We start from the raw sequence: 25,007 nt of genomic DNA on the forward strand, positions 1-25,007 counted from the left end.
CAGTGCGTCAGATGCTGCCTTTGCAGAGCCTTGGTGCCGGGCCCGGGGGTCTCCCGTGCACTCTGATGTGGGCCACGGCCACGCCTGTGAAGCCCCGGGGAGGTGTGTCTACTGGCTCGGGTGCGGGCTGACCCCGCTGCAGGGGGGCCTCAGCTCCCGCTCTGCTGAGCAGTTCCAGCCCCGTCCCACCTGCTTCATGGGTGCAGGACCGACCGTCCGGCCCACAGGGTCCATCCCGGAGCCCCGGCGGAGTATCAGGCCTGGTGAGTCGCCTCTGACGGTGTCTGATTCTCGACGTAGCTTTCACAGCCCCGTGAGCGCTCCCCTTCCCACCAGGGCACTGCTGGCCGGCACACTCGTGTTGTCAGTGAACTGACAGGACATAGGCGTTCTCTGCAGGAGATGTCCAGGGGCTGCTCCACGTCCGCTCCCGCCGAGCCTCACGTGAATTTTATTAAAAACTAGTAAGATGATGGCGGGGACCCAGGCTCTATCCTCTGCACACGTTGTGAGTGACGCGCCGGGCTCGTTCTCGTTACTTTCGAGTGGGAGACTGGTGTTGCCGGCAGCAGGGTGTTGGTCTAAGGAGCGGGACCCCCCCAGCTCACACGACCTGGAGTGTCTCGTCGGGTGATGGAATGCAGTGCGGTGTCGGATCCCAGACAGGCCCCCAGAAAACTCTGGAACTGCGGCGTCTGCTTTATTTATAGACAGGTAAATTGCTCAAAAGTGTTCTCACGATTCAATAATTACAAAGACTCTCAGACTTACATTAAAAAAGTAAAAACCAGAGCCCAGAAGGCCTGGATGGGGCTGGCGTGACACAGTGGGAGGTGCCCGTCACTCGGTGCCAACTCGGGGTGAGGGCACGCGTTCCTCAGCCACTGGGACGGAGGAGGGAAGGCGCCACAGGACCCCGGCGGGGCTGTTGGGCTCCATGCAGGGCGGAAGCGAGGACTTCACAGTAGTACATACTGGTGACATCACGGCTGGGGACGACAAGCGCACACGAGGCTCTGGCGGGAGTGGGACACGGACACGAAGGCCACCGGAGCCAAGGTAGGCCGCCGATTCCCTCCTCGCCTGATGCTCAGGCCCCTGGCTAACGTGGCGTCTTCCTTCACGAGCTGTGCAGTCGGGGCAACACTGAGGGTCGGCTGGTCTTGGCACTGCCGTGGGAGGCCCCGCCCTGGCGCAACATTCAGGCATCAGAGGTGGGGGGCTCCAGGCCTTCGAGGGGGAGCTGGCTCTTGTGGGGGGAGTTGGGGCTGGGCGGGCCGCTGGGGTTGGAGCTGTTCGATGGAGTTGAGTGTTTGGTGGAATCCGAGTCAGGCTGTCAACACAAAGATGGGGACGTGAGTGGGAGCTTCCACACAGGACGCTCCTGCTCTCAGCAATCAGGCAAAAGACACAAAGCCCTGACAAGATGCCTGGCCAGACAGTAACACCCTGAATAAGAAGACAAAGCCACGGAGGTGAGAGACCTGCCCACTGGAAGTACAACTGCTGGAAAGGAAGGCAGCTCTGTGAAGACAGAACAGCCCCTACGGGGCCCACAGTGGCAGTCTGGCCTCAACTGAAGGCCCTTGGCTTCATTCTGGCGGCAGGGTAGGAAAGACCCGCACCACACGGGCCGACACCTCAACACTGCTTCGGAGACGCAGCCGCCGTAATAAAAGCAGGCTAAAGCCGTTAAGCTCAAAGGTAAAGTGAACCTTTCTGATCCTGCACTGGGCCTTCCTGAGGGGCAGAAGCAACTGAAGAAACAGGAAAGTGGATCTCACCAGCTGGAGCTCTGGCACACTGAAGGGTGCTGCTTAGAACAAGAGAAGTCTGGGAAATCTCATTTCCCAGCAAGGTGCTCGTTCACGCGCAGCACCTGAAGACACTCGAGACCCAGCTGGGAAGTGGGCAAAGGCTGCAGCACAAGTGGCCACACTCAGCATTATGGGAAAGAAGCTTCTCTGAGCCAAGGGTCCAGGGTGAGGGGCACAAGGGGCAGAGTGGGTGAAGACGCCTGCCCCCACCGAGAGAGAACGCACTCCTGGAGTGAGTGTCACACGGTCAGAGGCAGCCAGGTGAAGGGCCGGGCACACTGGACACTCACTTCTCAGAGGAGGAATGCTATCTGAACAGACACGCATCACTGCACAAAAGATGTGACATGGAAGATACAGATAGTTCTCAGGATTCTCAGACTACGGTCAAGTCACGCCACACTTGAAGGACAGTGTGTCAAACAGTCTGCAGAGCCCTCAGTGGCGTGGGGGGCCGCATCCCCAGTACAAGACACGGGCACCGAGCCAGGCAGCTCCTACCTCTCTATCGAAGTCCTGGTCGGGGTCGGACATGCTTCTCAGGGGCACGGCCACCCCAGGCTCAGGCCCACCTGGGGACAGGGACAGCGCCATCAGGGAAGAGCCCCAGGGGGAGGAGAGGCCCCGAGGTGCCCCACCTACCTGACGAGGGCCAGGAGATGTAGGGCTTGCTCCGGACCGCAGGCTGCCGGGCCACGGGGGTGGGGCCGGGCCTGTCTTCCTGAGAGGGGGGCACAGCGCTCTGAGCAAAGAGGAGACAGCGTGAGCATGAGCGTGCAGGGCGGCCGTCGAGACAGTGACCGACGGCACTGGGTTCTAGGGCAAGACGCAGCCTACAGGAGACACGCTGTGTGTGTGGTGTGGCTCAGTGGGTGGAGCACGCACTCCGTGTCTTCCCCACTAAAAACCAAAGTGCCCAGCTGTGGCCCGGGGTGGTGCGGGTCAACGCTTTCGAACGTGTCTCGACTGGTGGGGGTGACGGACCAGAGACTCACCAGCGGCAGGTCCATGAGCACCTGCATGCCGTCGCCTGGGCCCATGTGCGCCACGTGGTTGAAGTTGGTGGGGTTGGAAATCATCTTGGATCTCAGCTCCGGGTCTCGCAGCATCTCCCTGGAGGGGGGTTGCGGGTGAGGGGAGCAGGAACCCCCCTCTCCTCCCCCCTCCCCACGCGCCCCGTGCTCACCGCCGCTGCTGCAGCCGCTCCTCCTCTGGCACCTTGAACACGAAGCGCCTCTTGCTGCGGGTGCGCAGCATCTGCTTCCTGCTGTTGCCGGAGGTGTCGGGCACGCTGAGCGCTGCTCCTGCAAGGACAGTGTCACTCCCGCCGCCCCATCTGCCCCGCCTGCCCCGCCCCAGCCGCCGCACTCACCCGAGGACTTGCTCTTGAAGTAGACGAGGCGCGTGGGCTCGCAGCTCAGGAGGTTGAGGCTGCCGTCCGAGTTCAGGGGCCGGATCTGGGGAGCAGAGCACAGTGGCTGCTGGCCTACGGGCAGGGGGGTGGCTGTCCACCCCGGCCCCGGCCCCTAGCCTGGCCCCCCGCCTACCCTCCGCAGGCCGATGGTCTGCACCCACTCCGTGGTCCGCACGTCGAAGACATCCACGCCATACTCGCTGTACACCGTGACATGGGAGGAGCTACAACCTGGTGCAGACGCAAAGCCGTGAGCCCCGGCCCAGCCTCGCCCACCGGGACCAGCCGGCACACCCAGGACCCCGGCTGGCATGGCGCTGAGACGCCACGCCCGAGCTGTGGCTCCTGTTCCCCACGGAGCTGCCAGCCCAGCGGATTCCGGAAGGGCCCGTCTGCACTGGAGGCAGAGGCGAAGTTTCCTGTGGTGTCAGGCTTCTGGACAAACCTTTACCATCTTGACCAAAAGCTAACGCTGAGTCTGGGGAGGCAGTGGCTAACACCCGCCGTTCCTGCCAGGGAACTGGTCCTTCTAGAATGGTGTGTGTGTGGGGGGTGCCCTGGTCTGCCTGGACACCTGCAGCAAGGAGATTTTACCTTCCAGACCCTGGTGTCAGGGCCTGCTCCTCTGAAGCTGAAGGGGACTTGGCCCCGTTGTGTCTGAGCTCACCAAGGGGCTCACCGAGAGAAACTGAGAAGGGGGTAAGGGACCTGGAAGCCAGTCCCCAAGCCAGGTGAGAGCAGGGGCCACCTCCAGGGCTGCTGTGGGTCTGCTGCCAGTGGTGAACGCACAAGTTACAGCCGGGCTATGCAGCACCCTGGTGCCGCGAGCCCAATTCATCTCTGCCCTGGAAGTCAAACGTGTTCGGCCGAGCCACCAGGGCCAGACACACACACGGCTGTGGTGCTCAGCTACAAAGGGGCACCTGGCACCCCTCCCTCCCGAGCGGGGGGGCTGCAGCTCAGGGTTTGTGTGCAGAGAGCCACCCGCAAATCAAGTAACCCGGCTATTCCACGATAGTCCCAGCTACTCAGAAAAACACCTGGTTCTTGGGGGTCAGGCGGTAGCGCGGCGGGTTAAGCGCACGGACCGAGGTAAGGATCCCGGTTCCCCACCTGCAGGGGAGTCGCTTCACAGGTAGCAGGTGTCTGTCTTTCTCTCCCCCTCTGCCTTCCCCTCCTCTCTCCATTTCTCTGTCCTATCCAACAACGACATTAATAACTAACTACAACAATAAAACAAGGGGAACAAAAGGGAAAGTAAATAAAAATAAAAAGTAAAAAACCAAAACACCTGGTTCGCAACGTCCACCCCACCCCACCCCAGCTTTCGGCCTGATTTACTCCAGGACATGATCACCGAGGAAATGGAGGTAGCTCTCGCCCTGGGGGCTCTTCAGCGAAGGGAGGCCGCTCCCCCTGGGGGGCCTCCCATGGACATGGGGGACCCCCCTGCCCCAGGCGCCCTGAGCCGAGGGCCTGGAAGACAAACCAAAGCGAAACAGAAGGCGTGCCGACGGAGGCAGCAACGGGAATGGCAACAGAAAACATATACATACTACAGGCAACAGGCGCCGCGGGCCACATGAGCTCCTGCACGCGCGCCCTCCGGCCTTGGGGGTCCACGTACAGTCCCATGTGGCTGAAGCAAAGCAGGTACTCCTCACTTTGGAGCTCCACAGCACAAAGGGCATCGAAAGACTGCTGCGAGAGGAACGTAAGCGAGGGGTCATCGGGATTTACCAGGTTTAGAGGCTGCCCATCGCCCTGCGGGCTCAACAGAGAGAACCCGGAAGGGTAGCCAACACAGAGCTTGTCCTTGAACGCGGCCATGCACTGCACGTGGCCGGGTGCCGCGAGCTCGCGCAGCTTCCTGTGGAAGGGCTTGGTGCCCAGGACCTCGTAGCACAGCACCAGCCGCTTCACGGCCACGAACAGGAAGGTGGGCCCGCCCCGCCTCAGCGTGGCCATGGCCATGAGCTGGCAGCCCTTGGTCTCAGGAAGCTTGATGTCCACGTTACTTTCTGTCCCGTCAAAGGCAGTCCAGGGGCAGAGGTGCACGTGGTGGTTCCGTCCGCACACGAGGGCGGCCACTTTCTCCCGGGGCGCGAGCTCGATCTGGTAGACTTTCTTGTAGTCGGCGGCGCGGACGATCACTGCAGAGAGAGCGAGCGCCCTGGCCCTCAGCCCCACGTCCTGCCAGCAGCGTCCCTCTACCCTCGCCTGCCCAGAAAGGGCTGGCTCCCACCTGGCTGGGCCCCAGGTGAACGCACCCCGCACTTGAACCGGACACCCCAGTCCCGTAAGTGCTGAGGAGTCCCTGGGATGGCAGGGAGTCCCGAGCAAGGAAGCTCTCACTCTCCTGAAGAACCCAGCAAGCACAGGATCCCCGCCGTGCGTGTCTGGACGTGAGCAGACCTGGGGGGAGGCGGCTGCTCCAGCTGTCCCGTCACTGCGCTCCAGGGGAGCCACTCACTCACCGTCTCGGTTGACATCGATGACGTAGAGCCCTTCTTCCAAGCCGAGTGCGATCCTGTCCCCGTCTGTGGAGGCAAGGGGAGGAGTCAAGGACACCGGTGCCCAGCGCGGGGTCGGCCGGCCCCGCCAAGCTGTGTCCCAGGGAAGGGCACGCACCCACGATGGCGGCGGTCAGCACGGCCTTGATGAGGGGCAGCGAGCTGTCGTAGGCCTCCTGGGGCACGTGCACCACCTGGTTCCGCAGGCGGTTTTTGTGGAGGATGGACTGCAGGCCCTCCAAGATGCCCACCCACTTCCTCTTCTCATTCTCGTTCTCTGTCAGAATAAGCAGCGAGCTGGTCTTGGGGGGAGAACCTAAGAGAGAGGCAGTCACCTGCCAGAGAGCAAGAGAAACGGAGGCGCCGTCAGCCAGCCGTCCCCACGCAGGATGGGACAGGACGCCGCCCAGGGTGCTGAGGCCCAGGCGCCTCCTTTGAAGCTGCTCTCTCAGCTGCTCCTGAGGGTCCTGGAGAAAAGGGCCTCAGACAGCACACGCACCAGACACACGTCCCGTCCCACGAGCCCTGAGCTTTTCAGCTGTTGCAAACAAGCCTCTCTCCAGCAACTGACAAGGCCCGCTGCCTCCACTGTGTTCAAGGTGCAGTTTCTGAATAGAGAGAGGGCATTCACTAAGACAATCATTCTGGGGCTTTGTTTATTTATTTGCCTGCAGGGCCTTGGTGCCTGCACTACAAATCCACTGCCCATGGCGGCCATCTTTTCTCCATTGTTGCTGCTGCTGTTCTTATTGTTGGCTAGGACAGAGAGAAGTCAAGAGAGGAAGGGAAGACGGGGAGAGAAAGACAGACACCTGCTTCACTGCCTGCAAAGTGACCCCCCTGCAGCAGTTGGGGAGCTGGGGGCTCGAACTGGGATCCCTGCACTTCGCGCTATGTGCACTACCACCTGGCCCCCTTGGGCTTTGTTTTGTGGTCCATGAGAACTTTACTACATGAGCTGTACTAGACTTCTCAGCGGAGAGGGCTGGAAGGTGATTCTATCCCCGACTTTGTAGAAATTCTTAATATCACAATATCAGAGCACCAGCCATGCAGGCTGGAGGCTGAATCCTCTGCTCCACCTCAAGCCAGAGTCAAGTGGTCTCTGGCTTCACCCTCTCCTGACAAATCCAGGAAACTGCTGACGAGTGAAGTCCTGGGGAGTAACACAGTGATTCCTTTGTGATGACCACAAGGTGTGAATGGGGCAAGTGTGTGGGGCTAACCAGAAGGCCTGAGCCAGGGGAAGGAGTCCATCTTATAGTGACAAAACAAGGATGCTCTCAGAACTAAGTGTCTAAAAGACGGGAGAACCACACCTTGAATATGCACGGGATGTCTCGCCGCGTGGCGTGAATGACGTCCGAGGCCAGGACTGAGCTCACAGAGAACTCTTCATCCCTAGTGTGAAAGAAGGAAGTCAGGCCCCATCTTCGGGTACGAGTCCTTCTCTAGACTGAGACGCGGGTCAGATGAGGAAACACACAGAAATCAGCACACCGCCGAGGATGGCGCTGCGAGTGAGCGCTGGGGACAAAGCGGCCAGCATGCACTCTGCTCACTCGAACATGAACACACCTTAGGAAAGGAAAGCTGGGTTGTGCTGACTGAGGACCAGCACCTGGGGGTCCTTCGAGGCCCTAGACGTTCACCAAGTGCCCGGACAGAGCCCTGACAGCTTTCCTGCTGTCTCAGCCTGGGGAACGTAAAGGCAGAGTGTCTATGGCTCTGGCCTTGCCCCTCACACAGGCAGCAGGGGCGTCTCTGGGGGCTTGTTCTTGGGCAGAAGTTTCTCACTGCACAGCTAAGTATTTCACTGTGTGAGGACACAGGTTTGAGCCTCTGGCACCACACACATGCTGGCACCCGGCCCAGCCTGTCAGAACAGTCTCTACCGTAAGGCAGATGCTGCCTGGTTGTGGAACGGAAGGTTGCTTAACTGAAGGCAGAGGCAAAACAACCAACTCTGCCAGACCCACAGGGCAAGGCCATGCGGCACACACCTGAGGTCCAGGACCTGGCTGGCCACGACACCAGGCTGGGTGGACTTCCCCTCGGGCAGGTCGTACAGGAAGAGTTTGCAGTCACAGACCACTGCGTACACCCGCTGCCAGCCTTTCTTCACGCCCGTGGGCTTCGGGACCTACAGGCAAGTGGCCAGATCTTGGGGGTCAGGAAGTGGGGGCTGCACCCCGGCCAAGTCCCCCAGGACAGAGGATGGTGCGGGCTGGGGTCCGTGGGCACTGACAGGACAAGGCCTTCAGGCCATGGGCTTCAAACAGCACTTGACTTCAGAGCTGTCACTAAGGGCCTCAGCCCAGGGGGAAGGGGCACGTGCAGGGACCCACCTTGACGTAGCCCTTGTAGGCCGTTCCTATGCCCCTCTGCACGTCCACACCCAGCGGTCGCTTGGCCTGATCAGGAGGGATGGGGCACACCTGGGGGGCGCTGTCTCTGCAGGACACGTGGCAGACGAAGGAGCACACTAGGGAGGAAGGCTGCATCAGCACCCGCTCCCTCAGGGCCAGGAGCCTCGGCACAGCCGCCACTGCTCTAGCCCCACCGTGACGGGCAGGCACGGCTCCCGCGCGTCCCCCAGGCTGCCACCTCCCCACTCACCCTCACAGGCGCAGCCCTGCCGGATGAGCCCCACCATCAGGGAGGTGCAGTGGCTGCACTGCGTGGGGCTGGAGAAGGACTTGATGCCGAACTGGTGTGCTTTCGGCTGCAGGAGCAACAGGAGTCAGATGGGACCGTGGACAGGACATCCAGGCCAGATGGCTTTCGCCATGAGGCTCAAGATTGACTCGCGGGGGAAACGAGCAGCCCCAACCCACCGGACGCTCAGCCAAGAGCAGAGGCGGCCTGGGTCCAGCCCTGTCGTCACTCTCGGGGCAGGGGAGAGGGGCGCAGGCGTGAACGCCAAGCTCTGCCTAAGGACCAGGGTGCTAGCGGGCGTCTCCACCACACCGAAAGGCCTACCTTGGGTCCAGCCAGAGCGAGGGTCTGTGTGGTGGGCAGCGGCCTCTGCGGTGCCCGAGCTGTGTCCTGGAGGTAGAGAGAGATGGTGAGTGGGGTCTTGGGATTCCAATTTCTGAGCTGATAGGCGACGGGCAGCTCCACGTTTAATTCTCGGCACCGTGGAGACACCTGTCAGAGCAGTCTACCTCACTCACACACTCTGAGGGGCTCTGAGGAGAGTGGGGTTGCCAGCCCCTCTCAGAGCTGCTCAGCAGGGCAGGTGTGGGGCCAGGGGACACAGACCAAGGAGCACAGGTCGCCTTACTTCTGGCTGTTCTGAACTCGAGGCCACAGCAGTCAACAGTGACACTTCTGGCTTTGCGGCTTGTGGTTCCTGGTCGCTGGTGGAGCTGGTCTGTGAAGGGAAGAGAGAATTAGCGGGAGTGTGACTGGGGGGAGCCTTGTACTGAGACCAGGACTCCAGCCTGAGCAGGGGACCCTGTAGGGCCCAGCAGACTCGCTCCTGCCTTCCCTGTGGCCCGGTGGAGTCCCCAGTCTACAGAGCCAGGAGTTGCCCAGCCTCACTTGTACTGTGGTGCCCCGACATGCCCGCCCACCTCAGGGACATCACCAGGGGTGACTTTCTCTCGGTCGGGGTGGCCACAGCCTGGAGAGCAGCCAACTGCTCTCAGTGGTTCAGGGATCTTAAGAAATTTTAACATCAACAGAACACTGACCTTCCTGAGCTTTAGTGCACATAAAGCACAGGAGAGCTATGTTCTAACAACTCGAAATTCCCGAATTCACTTCACCAGATGAAATTTAAGCTGAAGCTTGAAAGCTAGTTTGTAGCGAAAGCCAAGAAATGAACTCAAATAATGAGGGCCCTTCGCTGACAGCTGACAACCCTTGTCAGAAGTGACTGTTGTTTCCACAGCAGACACTGCTGGAGGGGCTCAGAGAGCAGCGCAGGCACCCAGAGGAGCCGGCAGCCACCTCGACAGCAGTTACAGCCGGGCTGTGTGCTCCACGTCTGGCCGGAGAAGCCCACTGCAGGTGCGGGCAGCAGAGTACTGGGGGGTCAGAGCCCCTCGTTAGAGTTTTAGACAGAGCAGCCCCACCAGTTTCACTTAGTGGGTTAGTGAAGCAGAAGAATGCAGATGAAGCTGGGGAGACAGGCCCGCCTGGGCAGTGGGGTGGGCACCAGGCCCCAGACTTACGTCTTCCCAGGAGGCTAGCAGAGAGGACGCGGAGGAGGAGACAGAGTCCTTGGTTGTGACAGACAGGAGGAACAAAAACCATCATTTCCCTCCCAATAAAAATGTGCGGCTAAGTGTACCGATCCAGTCACTGGCAAATGACTCCTACCAACAGCGTGACTGCGGGAAAACACAGCAGAAGCGTCTGCAGAGACTCTGGGTCTGGGGCGGCTCCAGACAGAGCTGGAACTTTCCTTCAGTGGCCAGTGAGGGACTGGAGGGGGACACAGCCTCAGGAGCAGCAGCAACTGCTGACCTGCCTCCGGCACAGAGCCGCGGCACGAAGCCCGCTGCCTCAGGTCACGTGTTGGCCAGGGTCTGCCCTCCGGCCGGTGACCACACACAGGTCGGGAAGGCCTCCTGAGGTGGATGTTGCTGCGTGGGCCTTTCCCGGTGACCGTGGCAGCTCAGCCCTGAGCAAAGTGGCCTCCGCAGAGGGCACACCATGGTGAAAAAACTCAGGTCTGACACTCCAAAAGAGAACTGGTCTGGGCACAGAAGTCTCAATGAGGCAGGGGTGGAGATGAGAGTTCAAAGCGATGACGTGTGCGCGTGGGCCATGCATTCAGGCTGGGGGGGGGGGGGAGGCAGGGGGGTGTGGTGTGCCACACCGCACCGAGGGTGCACCGATGCCTGCAACTTCCCTTCCAGAGAGTTCTGAGGAGGCATTCTGTGTGTGCTCACTGTAGCCCTCTGAAGTCCCAACAGGAGACCGACCAGCTTTGCCGGCTGGCTTTCTAGTAAGGGTCTGACACTATGCTATTCTGGGAAGATGAGCTCCAGGAAGAACTACCGCTAGGCAGGAGGGAAAAGGGGCCCCTTACACATTTAAATTCCCAGGTCAACTGCTCAGGCCCACGGTGTCAGCTTACATCCTAACTCGGCCCTAGTTGCTTTGACACGACAGAAAATACTCACTCTAAATGTCAGGTCATGTGCAAGAGGAGCAGTGTTGAAATATTCAAAGATAGAATCCTGAAAATCTGGAAGTTTGAGTCCTGTAGAGAAACAACACAAATTTAAATTTACTTAATCTTTAAGGCTTATTGTATGGGGGGGCTGCCCCATCATCTCTGATGTTCTATTTCTGTCTCATTACATGGTAACACCAATGGCCTCATCCACGCAAGGCAGGAGCTCTGCCGCTGAGCCTGCTCCCTGCTACAGACTCCACAGAGCACCTCATGCAATGCTACCATAATGCCACTTCTCCCTAAGTTAGGCGATCGCTGGATGTGTTCCCAGTAGAACAAGGCAACTAGACAGAAAGCCCAGAACAGACCAAAGTGTGTCTACATAACGAGAGATGAGCTTTCAGTAACTGGCGCTGTTCTTCTAACTGCACGAGAGAAAGAGAAAACGGGGCCCATTCCTCTAAGTGTACACCAGGGAATAGATCCCAACTGGACCCATAAGGTAAACCTAAGAAATGACACCACACACGAGAAAACATGGGTGAATTACTTCAACTACTGAGGGCTCCAGAACACTTCCTATGAGAAGGGAAATGGTAGATAGATCTGACATACCAAAAATATTTATACCCTCCATATAAAAGGTACAATAGTCAATAAGAGAAAAGGTCTCTTTGGCCAGCAGGTGGCGCAGTGCGCAGGGGTGAGCCTCGGAGCCAGGCCCTGAGCTGGACACCTGGCACGCGGTGTGCCAGAGGGATGCCCTGCTTCTCTCTCAGCTCTGTGCTAGTAGAAAACAAGGTCTTGGGAGGAAAAGGCTGAAGCCACAGGATAAGGAAGAGCGGTGCTGAGGGAAAAGAAGAGAAGCTGCTCTACCTGGCTCCCGTGAGAGCGGCAGACAACACTCTTCTCACCTGGGGACAGGCTCTGCAGTGCCACCTGGCCCCGGGACCCTTCCCTTTGCCTGGAAACCCAGCAGACAGAACAAATGCGAACCTCTAACCAGTGTGGCCACCCTCGGAGCACGTTCTCTGACAGCAGGGGCTTGCGGGGCAGGGCCAAGATCCTGCAACTAGACTAATGCCTGTACTCGCTCTGTATTTTCAAGATGAATCGAAGGACAAATGAAAACTGGAGATCTTTGGGAACTTATCTTTGATCACATGCTCCCCAGGAATTCTGGCTTTGTAATTAGGCAAATGCTTTCTTTATATTACTAAAAACATTCAATTAAAAAAAACTTTCTTGATATATATATATTGCCTCCATGATTATCATTGGGGCTCAGTGCCACTATGAATCTACTGCTCCTGGAGGCCACTTTTCCCCTTTCATTGGCTGCCTTGTTGTTGGACAGGACAGAGAGAAATCAGGAGGGGAGAGAAAGACACCTGCAGACCTGCTTCACCGCCTGTGAAGTGACTCCCCTGTAGGTGGGGAGCCGGGGGCTCGAATCGGGATCCTTATGCCGGTCCCTGCGCTTCATGCCATGTGTGCTTACTTACCCCGCTTTGTTACTGACGAGCCCTCTATTATTATAGTTTTCTTTCTTTTTTAAAAGATTGTATTTATTAATGAGAAAGACAGAAGGAGAGTGAAAAAGAGCCAGACATCACTCTGGTCCATGTGCTGCCGGGGGTTGATCAGGACCTCCTGCTTGAGAGTCCGCTGCTTCATCCACTGCGCCACCTCCCGCACCACTTATTTTCTATGTCAGAGCCCCCCTCAGCTCTGGCTGATGGTGGCCCTGGGGACTGAACCTGGGACCTCAGAGCTTCAGGCTGGAGTCTTTTGAAGAACCATTATGCTGTCTCCCCCACCCAAAAATGGATTATTTCAATAAAGAATCTTGTTTTAATTTACCTGTATCTGCTTTAAATTTTTCTTCCATCCTTTTCTTCAAAATTTCCATTTCTTCCAATAGCTCTCTATTTTTGGCTTCGGAATCCTTTAGTTTGCTAAAATAAAAAGCAGGAGACTGAGCATCTGCACCTGGTTCAAGGAGACAGAGCGCCACACTCTCACTCACTCACACAGAGACGCAGAGCTGGGAGGCCTGTGGCAACAGAAACAGAGGACACCCCCCCACCCCCGTTGCTGAGCAGCTAAGTGGCAGAAGTGGGTGCACAGCTCAGGTGCGGGGCCAAGCACCTCTCAAAGGACAGGTTTGTGTCCTTGACTCTGCGCAGCTCCTCCTGCACCAGCTGCTTGGCGCGGATCTCGGCGTCCAGGGCAGACTGCAGCTCCAGCCGGGCGGACATGTCCAGCTTCTGGCTGCGGCGGACTTTCCAAAGGGGATCCTGCAGACATCAGTTCAGATGTTAGAAACATACCTAAGAAACTACTTATTGGACAAAGACGGAAAGGGGAGGGAGAAACACCTGCAGCTTGTGAAGCTCACCCTTCAGGTGGGGACCAGGTTCTCGGTCATTATGACATGTAAGCTCTACTGGGTGTGTGCCACCGCCAAACCCCAAAAACATATTTATTTATTCCCTAGACACCTGCAGACCTGCTTCACCGCCTGTGAAGCGATTCCCCTGCAGGTGGGGAGCCAGGGGCTCGAACCGGGATCCTTACGCCGGTCCCTGCGCTTTGCGCCACGTGCGCTTAACCCGCTGCGCTACCGCCCGACTCCCCAAAAACGTATTTTTAAGCTACCTATTTGCTTAACAAAATTAATGCTTGGAAATAGGTCGTTCAACCATCGTAGTCTTCAGGTTTTAGTATTCCATTTGAATGTTATCCCTCAGAAGTAAGCAATGTTCACTCGGCCCTATTATTTATTCTTTCGTAGTAGTCTTCACAAACTTTTATTTATTTATTCCCTTTTGTTGCCCTTATTTTATTGTTGTAGTTGTTGTTATTGATGTTGTTGTTGGATAGGATAGAGAGGAAATGGAGAGAGGAGGGGAAGACAAGAGAGGGGGGAAAGAAAGAGCCACCTGGAGACCTGCTTCACCACTTGTGAAGTGATCCCCCTCCAGGGGGGGAGCCGGGGGCTCAAACCGGGATCCTTGAGCTGGTCCTTGCACTTTGCGCCACGTGCACGTAACCCGCTGCACTACTGCCCGACTCCGTATATTTATTTATTTTCCCTTTTGTTGCCCTTGTCTTTATTGTCTAGGACAGAGAGAAATGGAGAGAGGAGGGAAAGACAGAGAGGGGGAGAGAAAGACACCTGCAGACCTGTTTCACTGTCTGTGAAGCGACTCACCTGCAGGTGGGGAGCCGGGAGCTTGAACCGGAATCCTTAAACCAGTCCTTGTGCTTTGCGCTGTGCTACCGCCCAACTCCCCCTTATTTATTTTTTAACCATAGTATTGCTCCATGGTGTAGGGATTGAAGCTGAGACTTTGTAGTCTCAGGCATGAAAGTTTCTTTACATAACCATTATTCTGTCTTCCCTAACCCTTAGAGGTCTTTAAACAAATAAAACTATGCATGTGGGGAGTCGGAGGTAGCACAGCAGGTTAAGTGCAGGTGGCGCAAAGCACAAGAACCGCTCCCCACCTGCAGGGGAGTCGCTTCACAGGCGGTGAAGCAGGTCTGCAGGTGTCTATCTTTCTCTTCCCGTCTTCCCCTCCTCTCTCCATTTCTCTCTGTCCTAACAATGACAACATCAATAACAACAACAACAATAAAACAACAAGGGCAACAAAAGGGAAAATAAATAAATGTTAAAAAAAGATCAACATTAAAAAAAAAAAAAACTATGCATGTGGCTACAAGTTACTGTGTGCTTTCATATCATTAAGTATTTCCTTATTTCACCTTTCTAGGAATTGTATGACTACTTATCAGTTATTACTACCACCAGTATACCATCAAAATAGTAGGAACAAGGATGGTGTAAAGGCCTGTAAGGATGAAGCCATGTTCCCTTACTGTGACTGTGTCGTATTGTTAAACCCACTTTATGGAGGTAAAAGGAGCCTGAGACACAGTGAGGCCGACTGTCCTTTACAGCACTCAGTGGGCATAGCTGACTGTGTCTCCTAGTCGGACAGACAGGAGCTTATCAGACTACCAGAGGGTGTGCGCCGCACTGCCGTCACACGCCGACGACAGACACGAATCTCCTGAGAGGATCTCAGTGAGTCTTTAGCTGACCACCTTTCCTGAACCAGTAAGTGAAAAATCCAAAAGTCAGATACACTGTCATCCACTTAGTCCTTCAAGAGGAAGAACTAGCCCCTCAGTATTTTGCCACAAGAAGCTGTCACCCATTTCTCCAGACGGATCCTTAACAGCAGACTTGGATCTTTTATGAGGTCTATGGACAGTTGTCTGTATGTGCCAGTGAGCAAACACAGGGAGAAAGGAGACAATGCAGAGATGGGAAGGGCGCCCTGAGAACTCGCATGGCACTTACAAACCTCAGCCTGAAAATGCTCTCCCAATACACAGCAACAAAATCATGAGCCACCGCCCGTCTAAGTGTTTTTTAAAGTCCTTTATATTTTTAGTTTTATTTATTTATTGGAAGGAGACAGCTAGAAATCGAGAGGGAGAGAGACGCCTGCAGCACTGCTTCACCACTTGCAAAGTTTTCCCTCTGCAGGTGGGGGCTGGGGCTCACTCGAACCTGGGTCCTTGAGCGTTGTAATGTGTGCACTCAGTCAACTGCACCACCACTCAGCCCCCTAAGTTTTGTTTGTTTGTTTTTAAGTGGAGATGGGGGATGAACTGAAGGCTTCACACATGCACAGCAACACAGACTGGCAACCCAAGTCTGATTTCCTATTTCTCATTTTTTTTTTTTGAAAAAGGAAATGGGGAAGCAGGTTATGGGAAAGACACTATAGCACCCTCCACCATCCACTGAGTGGCCCCGATGCTGTTCCTATGCCGCTGGGGCTTGAGCCCAGGGCCCACGTGTGACGGTAAGGCATGTGCTCTACCAGGACAGAGGTGCGCAGAAGCCATTTGCAACAAAAGGTGCCCCAGGACAGAACCTACCAGCGTCCTCGACCCCAGACTGGAATTCCTCAGCGCCTCCAGCTCCTCTGTCATCTTGGAAGCAAGAGCCTGGAGGTAGCCCCGGGCATCTTTCTCATCGCTGACCCTAGAGGAGGGGACAGAGGCCACGTGAGGAAACGGAGCCAAGGAGAAGTGCCTGCACCTTTCCAGCGACACAGCTCATCCTGCCACCCCAGCGCTGCTGTAGTGGGGCCCGGACACATGCAGACCCCAACACGTGGGTGGAGGCAGCGAGCGGGCCGAGGAGGAGCCGGACAGGCCGGCCGGGCAGGGTCAGACCGTACCACTGGATGATTTCTGCGATCTGGGCTTCCCAGTGGGCAGCAGACTCCTTCTTGGCTGCCAGGTCCTGCAGCTCATCCTCCAGCTGGCGATTCTGAGCCGTGAGCTTGTCCACAAAGGAGCAGAGCTGGAACGACACAATGGCAGTCACAGCTGTCACTTTATGTCCTCAGGTGCATGTCCCTGCTCTCAACTCCTCCACTCTCATGACTGTGAGTTTTTTTTATTTATTCCCTTTTGTTGCCCTTGTTGTTAATTGTTGTAGTTATTGATGTTGTCGTTGTTGGATAGGACAGAGAGAAATGGAGAGAGATGGGGAAGACAGAGAGGGGGAGAGAAAGATAGACACCTGCAGACCTGCTTCACCGCCTGTGAAGTGACTCCCCTGCAGGTGGAGAGCCAGGGGCTCGAACCGGGATCCTTATGCCGGTCCTTGTGCTTTGCACCACGTGTGCTTCACCCGCTGCGCTACCGCCCACCTCCTGATTGTGAGAGTTCTCAAGCCAAGTTTCTAACTGTGATCAGCAGTGTTTACCCAGTGAAAAGAGCATTTATATTTCAAACGTCACTGCATGTAAAGATCCAGCACTTAACTAGCAAGCTCCTGGGGCCGGTTGGTGGCGCACCTGGTTGAGTGCACATATTACAATGCGCAAGGACCCAGGTTTGAGCCCCTAGTCCCCACCTGCAGGGGGAAAGCTTCACAAGTGGTGAAGCAGGGCTGCAAGTCTCTCTGTCTCTCTCTATCTCCCCCTACACTCTTGATTTCTAGATGTCTCTATCCAACACAGATAATAATAATAACAAACAGCCAGCCCCGCCAATCGCACGGCCGGGGCTGGCAGGCGAGTTACCCTCTCGTTGTCGGCGCTCAGCTTCCTGTTCTCCTCCAGCAGCATCGTGCGCTCCCGCTCATATTTGTCCTTCACCGTGCCGACCGCCTCCTCCACCTCGTTGTGCCTGGAGGGGGGTGGGCAGCTGGTGGGTGGGCCATGACCCGGGGCCTCCCCGGCGGCCTCCCCGGCGCAGGAGACCTACCTCTCTCGCTTGGACTTTTCCAGCTTGTCCTTAAGCATCAGAATCTCCTTCTGCAGGGTCAGCTGCTGGCTCTCCGAGTCGTGCACCTCCTTTTTCACCGTCTTCACTTCCAGTACATGGGAAGCCTCCCGCCGTACCAGTTCCTCTTCATAGAACAAGACTTTCTTTTCCAGCTCAGATCTGATTTTGGAAATCTCCTGCTGATGTTCCAGAGTGGCGCCTGGCCCCCGGCTTCCCTGCTTCATCTGGAGAGAGAGAGAAGCGGGCGGGAAGTGCAGACCGCTGTGCCCTCCTGAGAGCCCAGACTGCTGTCTCTGACTCCCTACCCAAGGACAGACACCAGTTTCCACGAACTTCGATGGCCTTTGCCACACAGCCAGCCTTTCTGACTCAGGCTGACAGTATCTGCCTTGTGGATGTGCCTGGGACGCCAGAGGCTCAGTCTGACACTCTGATGTGTCCTTGAGGCCCCATTCTTGCCTGCAACCAGCCTCACTGAAGCTGACTCTGGGCAGACACAGCAGAAAGACTGACAACCAGCAGACCACATGACAAGACAGACAGGAGGCAAGAGGACCAACAGTGAGAAAGGGGCAGCTTTGCTGGGGCAGGGACATAAAACGCTGCTCAGAGGGACCCACGGCAGATGCATCTGAAGGTGGCTGGGGCAGAAGCTGCCGGGCTGCAGACGGCACAAGGGGCACTGAGGCGGGGAGTCCTCTGACAAGCTCAGTCTGGCTACTGTGAACAAAGATTCAGCTGCAAGGCTGGGCAGCACCCAGTTCTGATGCTGGCCAGCCCTGGTGGGCCTGTGCCAGGCAGGCATGAGGTGGCCAGGGTCACAGTCACACAGAGAACGTGGTACCACCACATGCACAGCCGTCACGCACAGCCAGCCTGTCTCCCACCATGTGTCGTGGGCCCCTCTGATATGTGCTCAGACTTATTCTTTGAAGGCTTGCTATAAAGATCTTAAAGCTTTCTGTAAGGAAGAATAAATGAACCTGGTTTTCTAAAAGTTCTAAAAGAAGTTGGGCTGGAGAGAAAGCTCACCAGGAAGAGTGCCTGACTCTTAAAAAGACGGAGGGGTAGAAGCGCCTGTCAGTGCAGCGGGGGCTGCAGGCCTGGCAGACAGCGCACAGCAAGCTGCCTTGACATGAACGTGCCTCAGGCTGAGCCTCAGCACCGTGGGGTGACGCTAGGGCTCTCTCCCTCTACCTGAAGGCAAAACAGCACATAGAAGGCCACGCCATGCACAGGTGCACAAACACAACATCCAAATGCAAACGCTGGCCAAACGCAGGCCTGTATCTCCTGGCCGGCCGGTCGGCTGCCAGCCCAAGACCACCCCTAGCAGGACTGACAGGCTGTGCCCAGTGAGAATACAGACCCCAAGCAGGCACTACCTTGAGGGCCTCAAGCTCACTTTCTATTTGCTTGGAGAAGTTCTCGCTGTGCTCACGAAGCTTGTGCTCCTTGGAGGCCTCGGCCACGGCGTCCTCGAGCTGCGCTTCCAGCTGCAGAGAGAACGTGCTCTGGGACACAGTGCAGGGGGTCCCTGTGCCTGCCACACCCAGACACAGACACAACCCCGACGAATCCCCAACTTCGCCGTTCACCAGATTTGACCACAAGTTTCAGGCTGAGAAACACACTCTGGGGCTTAGCTACAATGGCTGGTGAATAACAAGATGTAAATTCTACTTGCAGCTGGTGATTGGGTGCTGCTTTGTGAAAAGAGGGGCTCTGTTACCTGGTGGACACGGGCTCTATGATTTCAGCGGAGGATCTCACACAGACACAGAGAGCAGCTGAAGCATATCCTGTGCCATCCTCTGCTTCAACAGTTAGAACCCAGGCCTGGAACCTCACGCACAGTCTGTCAAAGCTACTCTCAGACCTGGAAGAGCCGTGCCCGCGAGGGCTCCTCTAGCCAGCCACAGCTGGCTACTACCACAGACACATCTGGGTTGCTGCAAACTGAACCAGGCCAGGCAGCCTGGGGGAGCAGAGAACAGAAGCCTCCTGCTTCACAAACCAGAACTATCTAGAAAAGCCTGAGCTCTGCGGAAAGTGTGTGTCCACTGAGGCGCCAGAGGCGGCACAGCAGGCACAATGCTGAGCTACATGCGGGGTGCTGACTTTGATCTGTGGCATCGCACGTGCCAGAGTGATGTGTGTCAATAACTAACTAAACCCTTGAAAAACAAGTTTGCATCCATTTATAGCAGGACACTTGGGACATCTCGGAGAGCACTTCTCACAGTGGAGTGTCGGGGAGATCCTGGCAGAGCGTCCTAGGCCTTCCTCCCCCAAAGATCTTTCCGAAGGAACTAGAATTCCTCCTCCGTGTACCCAGAACCACACATGGCATGCTGCAGACGCAGGCTCACATCCAGGTGCTTCTTAGCAAGCCAGCTGGCAACTGGAAGTGCAGAAGTGAAAAATGTATCTATCTCATGGCTTCCCCCTTTTTATTGTGTTTCTGAAAAGTCCACTTTTCAGAAGAGCTAATGGGTTTATCATATTGAGTTTTGGGGTCAGGGAGATAGTAGAATGCTTCTGCAAAAAGACTTCCATGTTTAATCCCCAGGCACCACCATAAGCCAGAACTCAGGGGCATTCTAGTTTTGGAAAAAAGTTCTAAAGGAGGGAAATTCCATTTCTAACATGGTAAGCAAACAAACACAGCCTTAAGCGCTGGGCCTCAACAATGACCGAGTCAGGTGTCCAGAGGTGCTGATCTGCACAGACTGGCAAGTCCGGTACACCCGTTACCGCCTGTCTGGCCCTCACACCTACATCCACCAAGCCCCGGTACACTGTGCCCATCCCCCTTGCTCTGAAGAGGATCAGTGTTGGGTGGTACTGAACACTGGCACTATAGCAGCCAAGAATGTGCCCTGCGTGCACGAGGCCAACTCCCAGTACCACAGAACAGTAAAACAAACAAACAAACAACCCCGGAGTGCCTAACAAGAGGAAGCAAGCAGTGCTCAGGTTCTTTTATTCATACATACAAAAGCAAGCACTACAGGAGTCTCTTATGTTCACAACTGGAACCAGAGGCCTGAGAACTACAAAGGGAATACTTAAAGGGGCAGGGACAACATAATGGTTCCGCAAAAGACTCTCCAGTCTGAGGCTCTGATGGGGGAAACTAGCAGATCAACTTACTAGGCTTTATCTCAGATTTGAGATCTGCTTTGAAGTAGCCTACGTGCCAACGTCTAGATCAGTGTGTCCCCAGCCCCAGCCCCCCACCAGCTCAGAAGCTACCTCCTTCCTGCACTTCTCAGACTTGCGGATGTCCTGCCGCATGGAGTCGATTTTCTGCATGGCCACCTCCATCTCCTCTTCCTTGTCCCTGAGCTGCCGGGACACCTTCTGCTTCTGGGATCGGAGTTCCGCCATGCGCTCGTTGAGCTCTGAGAACTCCTGCAACGCCAGCTTCCGCTGCTGGTGGGCATCTTTGAGTTCTCTGGCCTGGGATTTCAGTCGCTCTGAAGCTTCGACCAATTGCTGGAAAACAAGAATTGGGGGTGTTTGTCCCGGCGCTTCACAAAGACTTGGGTTGAGAGCTCAACGCCCTGCCGCATTAGACCATGAGAAAATACTGGGGAAAGAACGAGAGCTGCTGCTTGGCAAGGCCTGACTGGCGCCTCCACAACCCCAGTGCAGTCCGGACCCACCGGCTGGGCCATGCCTGTCCCTTCCAGAGAAGGTGCTCCCACCACACACAAAACACCAGGCAGTCACTCAAAGAACAGCAGTCCTCAGCCCACGCCACAGGTAGATGAAGCGGGAAACCACCACCGACCCACTTGCCTCAGCACAGCCGAGAGAGAGCACGTATTATAAGCAAAAACGTGTAAGATTCCAATCAGAGGAAAGAGCTGGAAAGACCTCCAGGCAATGGCCTGGTCCCTCCTAAAAGGAGGAAGGCTGGATGTGAGGCAAGGGGAGCCTGGCAGGCGACATGAGGGCCTCAGCCCTGCCCAGCCAGTTGCGGGGAGGCCCCTCAAGGCCCACTTCTCTCCCACACAGGGAGACAGCGCCGCTGGGCAGCGAGCAGCAGAAACGGAGGGAGATGTGGCTGCAGGTAGACGATGGTGGCAATCCCGAGCCGGAGCTGGCCCGCGCTCTGGGGACACGGCCAAGGAAACGGGGCTAGCGGGGCTGGCTCTGGAGAGACCCCCTGTGTGTCCGATGGCACCCCAGGCCCCCAGCAGACGGCAAGTACCTTGTGGAAGTCCTCCTTCTCCTGCCGCACCAGGCGGTACTGCTTCTCCAGGCCCTTCAGCCGGTGCGTGGAGTTCTCGTGCTCTTGGCGGAGAGCCACTGTGTCTTCAAGCTGTCGCTCAAGTCGAGTCGACTCTGAACAAAAGCAATCGGTTCCTTGTAAGCAGAAGGCTGCCAGTGACGCCTGCAGCACATCTGCCACTGAGGTGTTCTCTGAACTCTCCTCGCACATCTGCGAGAAGAGCGGTCGTGTGGGACGGTTCTCTCCCTGGGCCTCTAACTCATAGAGCCGGGGCCCCAAGGGTGCATGATGCCTCCAAATCTGCACTGCAGCCTCTCTAGGATCAGGAAGTGGAGAGGAGGCAACCGACTGTAAGGCTGGACTTGGCCAAGAGGCAACTGCAGAGGGGCTCCCAGAGCAGGTCCAGCCACTGACCGGCTGAGACAGTTCTGTCTCGGAGATACCAGAGAAACGCAGCTACCAAGTGAGCTGAGGGAAAACTAGAGGGTCTGAGTCCAGCTCTTAACTACAAAGCGACCTCTTAACTACACGCTGGCCTGACCTGCAGGTGACCTACACCTTGGCATCCACACACACAGTCTACTGCCAGAAACGCCGACGTTCTTGAGAATGCAGCGTTAACAACACAGTGGGCAGTGTGTGTGCTCAGCGGTTACTGGGAGGCTCCGTTCAAGGCAGCCAGTCACACGCACAGTTCTAGCTCGGTGGCAGCTCACTGCCTGCCCTCTGCACTGTACAGAGCCAAGTATATTGGAGAAAAGAATATTAAAAACAAATTAAAAAAAAAAAAACACGATCAAAACAGGTTTGCTAAACTTTAAGCTTTTCCCCTGCTTTTCCACCTCAGAACGGCACTCCGGGAAACGCCACTAGCAAGCCTTGCACCCAAGAGGTCTTGCTTGGTCCCTGGCACCATCACCGCCAGAACTGGGTTTCTCCGCAAAAAGAGAGTGAGGGAGGCAGGGAGGTGGTCAGGGAGACAGCTCAGTTGTGGGCCTCTCACACCTTCTCCCGTAAAACCCTCGACCTCATGCAAAACCCTTAACGTCTTGGAACAGCCGAGCCCAGGCACTGCAGCAGACAGCAGCGCTTCCGGCTCCTCACCTGCAATCTTGGTCTTCAAGCGTTCAATCTCTTCATTCAGCTTTTTGATCTCTTTGTCCCGAGTGGAGCTGCCAAGGGCCCGGGCTGCACCGTGGAGGGACTGCACAGTCTGCGTGGCCTCTGGGGGTGGAAGGCAGCGTGAGCGAGGCCGTGGGCCTGGGGGGGGGGGGGGGAAGGCCCCGCTCACCTTGCAGCTTCCTGCTGAGCTCCAGTTTCTCCTGCTCCAGCCTGCGGATCCGCCGCTCGTACGCCTCCGCCTGCAGGCTGCTCTCCAGGTCCCGCTGCACGGCCTCATCTCTGGCTGAGCTGCCAGCCTGCGTGATGCTCCTCAGGGAGCCGCGGTCAGAGAAGCAGCTGCCAACACAGCAGCAGGTGTTCAGACCCACGGAGGCTCTACCGTGATATCTCACCGACACTTACAAGTCTCCCAGGGAAATGAGCCTTTTTAAACTGGGAAACAAAAAACACCTATGGCTGGAGAGGTGGGCAGGAGGAGAGCGCGCACGCGGCTTGCATGCATGCATGCATGAGGTCCTGGGTTCAAATCCTGGCACTGAATTTGTTAGAGCAGCGCTCTGGTCTCTCATTCTCATAAAAGTAGAGAGAAATCTTTAAAAAGAAAACCACCTGTGAAAATACCAAGCTTTTGGAGCCAACAAAAGACAGGAGGCTTCCTTACTGCAAAGCGTGAGCTGACACGGCTCCTCAGAGGCAGCCAAAAACACGCCTGTGAGGGAGGGGCGTGCCATCCATGAAGGCGGTGCTGGGGTGAGACGCAGGGCCTCTTATGTGGACAACCCCACTGATCCACCTCCCCGGCCCACACCGTTTCTGTTTAAAACGAGAAAAGCACAGTGAGAGAGCCAAGCCCTGCCCCATCACCTGTAAAGTTCATGCTGACCCCGAGTGGTGCTGGGTTAAGCCCAGGCCCACGTGCAGGGGAAACTGCACAAGCGGTGAAGCAGTGCTGTAGGTGTCTCTCCCTAGCTTCCTCTTCTAGATTTCTGTCCAAAAACAAGTCAATAAAAGAAAAAAGGGGGCAGGGTGGTAACGCAGTGGGTTATGCACACAGGGTGCAAAGTACTCGGACTGGTGTGAAGATCCCCAGTTCGAGCCCCTGGCTCCCCAACTACAGGGGAGTCGCTTCACAAGCAGTGAAGCAGGTCTGCAGGTGTCTGCCTGTCTCTCTCTCCTCCTATTCTCCCCTCCTCTCCTGATTTCTCTCTGTCTTATCCAACAACAACAGCAGTAGTAGTAATGACAACAATAACAGTGAATACAAGAGCAACCACAACAAAGGCAACAAATATGAGGAAAAAAAATGGCCTCCAGGAGCAGTGGATTTGTAGTGCAGGCACTGAGCCTCAGCGATAACTCTGGAGGCAAAAAAAAAAAAAAAAAGAAAAAAGAAACAAAGAAAAAGACAAGGAAAAAAGTAGCAGCCTGAGGCTGAGTTAGTGCCACCCCACCAGTGTGATCCCTGAATCATCGATACTTCACCGAAAAGGCGAAAAGCAGTCATCTGGAGGGGCATGGGGCATGCAGGACGCCCACTCTTCCTCCCCCGTGAAGGGTAGCTCTGGCGACAGGTGACAGGTGGCTGACGTACCTTTCAGTTGTGAACGTGAAGCCGATAAATGGCAGGTGCAGTCCCGAGAAGCCCGTGTGGGACCCGGGGGGCAGCATTTCCTGACAAGAACACAGACGGCTGGAGTGACTCCACTCAAGCCCGCCTCAGCCTCGTGGTGAGAGCAGGTGCCCGGGCGCCATGGGTCTAGGTCCCCGTGCTGGCTGGCACAGTCTGGCTGAGCCAAAGACTAGGCCAACCTCACTCTGGACAAAGACAAACAGAGGGCCTGGCGCAGCCCTCATGGGGACACGGGCCAAGACCAGGGTGCTGAGTTCCTCAGCCTGAAACAGGTCCAGGGTAGGACAGTGGTCTGGAGCTCCAAGGAAGACTGTTCTAGATAACCCCATTATAGCTCTCCGTCCAGTCTGTGAGTGGTCTTTATTAAAAGCAAACCCTGCTATAATTTACCTGAGGAATGATCAATGTCAAAATAGTTTCTGTGATCATCTAGGAAAGTACTTTAAACAGTGGTAATACTTTCCTTAGTTATTTCCTCACGATTTTTAAGTCCAGCCATTCTCCCCTCCCCTTTTTTTGTGTTGGTATTCCTGGGGAACCACTGCTCCAGGCTGTTTTTCAGATGGAAGAGAGACAGGGACAGAAGGACTGAGGCCAAGGGGGGAAAGCCACAGCACAAAAGCTTCCCTAGTGTGGGGGCTGCCCTCTCGGTGAGCTGCTGCTAGCCCGCAGACCTTACTATGGCACAAATGATTCTTTAAGGTATAACTGTGAAGCTATTTCCTCTCCTTATATCTCAGGTTCTTTATTCTGAAACCAAGCTGTTCGTAGAGACTGAGAGGGAGTTTGAAAAGACTAAGATAATCTCAC

The 25,007-nt window shown here is 56.0% G+C and overlaps 1 protein-coding gene across 1 annotated transcript in view; it reads right to left on the reverse strand.

Moving 5' to 3' along the window:
* Positions 1 to 679: 679 nt before the first annotated feature.
* The window catches only part of CDC42BPB (CDC42 binding protein kinase beta), a 70,582-nt gene continuing 46,254 nt past the window's right edge, over positions 680 to 25,007 (reverse strand). The window contains 30 exon segments of the mRNA XM_060181102.1: positions 680 to 1,305; positions 1,307 to 1,333; positions 2,319 to 2,389; positions 2,460 to 2,559; positions 2,813 to 2,930; positions 3,004 to 3,121; positions 3,190 to 3,274; positions 3,365 to 3,462; positions 4,788 to 5,384; positions 5,709 to 5,771; positions 5,863 to 6,079; positions 7,064 to 7,145; positions 7,748 to 7,887; positions 8,093 to 8,229; positions 8,364 to 8,469; positions 8,727 to 8,792; positions 9,031 to 9,120; positions 10,883 to 10,962; positions 12,742 to 12,836; positions 13,030 to 13,178; positions 15,841 to 15,946; positions 16,146 to 16,270; positions 16,998 to 17,103; positions 17,182 to 17,426; positions 18,588 to 18,698; positions 20,461 to 20,703; positions 21,425 to 21,558; positions 22,550 to 22,669; positions 22,737 to 22,903; positions 24,159 to 24,238. Coding sequence (XP_060037085.1) covers positions 841 to 1,305; positions 1,307 to 1,333; positions 2,319 to 2,389; positions 2,460 to 2,559; positions 2,813 to 2,930; positions 3,004 to 3,121; positions 3,190 to 3,274; positions 3,365 to 3,462; positions 4,788 to 5,384; positions 5,709 to 5,771; positions 5,863 to 6,079; positions 7,064 to 7,145; positions 7,748 to 7,887; positions 8,093 to 8,229; positions 8,364 to 8,469; positions 8,727 to 8,792; positions 9,031 to 9,120; positions 10,883 to 10,962; positions 12,742 to 12,836; positions 13,030 to 13,178; positions 15,841 to 15,946; positions 16,146 to 16,270; positions 16,998 to 17,103; positions 17,182 to 17,426; positions 18,588 to 18,698; positions 20,461 to 20,703; positions 21,425 to 21,558; positions 22,550 to 22,669; positions 22,737 to 22,903; positions 24,159 to 24,238 — 4,341 coding nt within the window. The 3' untranslated portion in view covers positions 680 to 840.

Source organism: Erinaceus europaeus, chromosome 22 (genome assembly GCF_950295315.1).
Source record: "Erinaceus europaeus chromosome 22, mEriEur2.1, whole genome shotgun sequence".
NCBI classification, from domain to species: Eukaryota; Metazoa; Chordata; class Mammalia; order Eulipotyphla; family Erinaceidae; genus Erinaceus; species Erinaceus europaeus.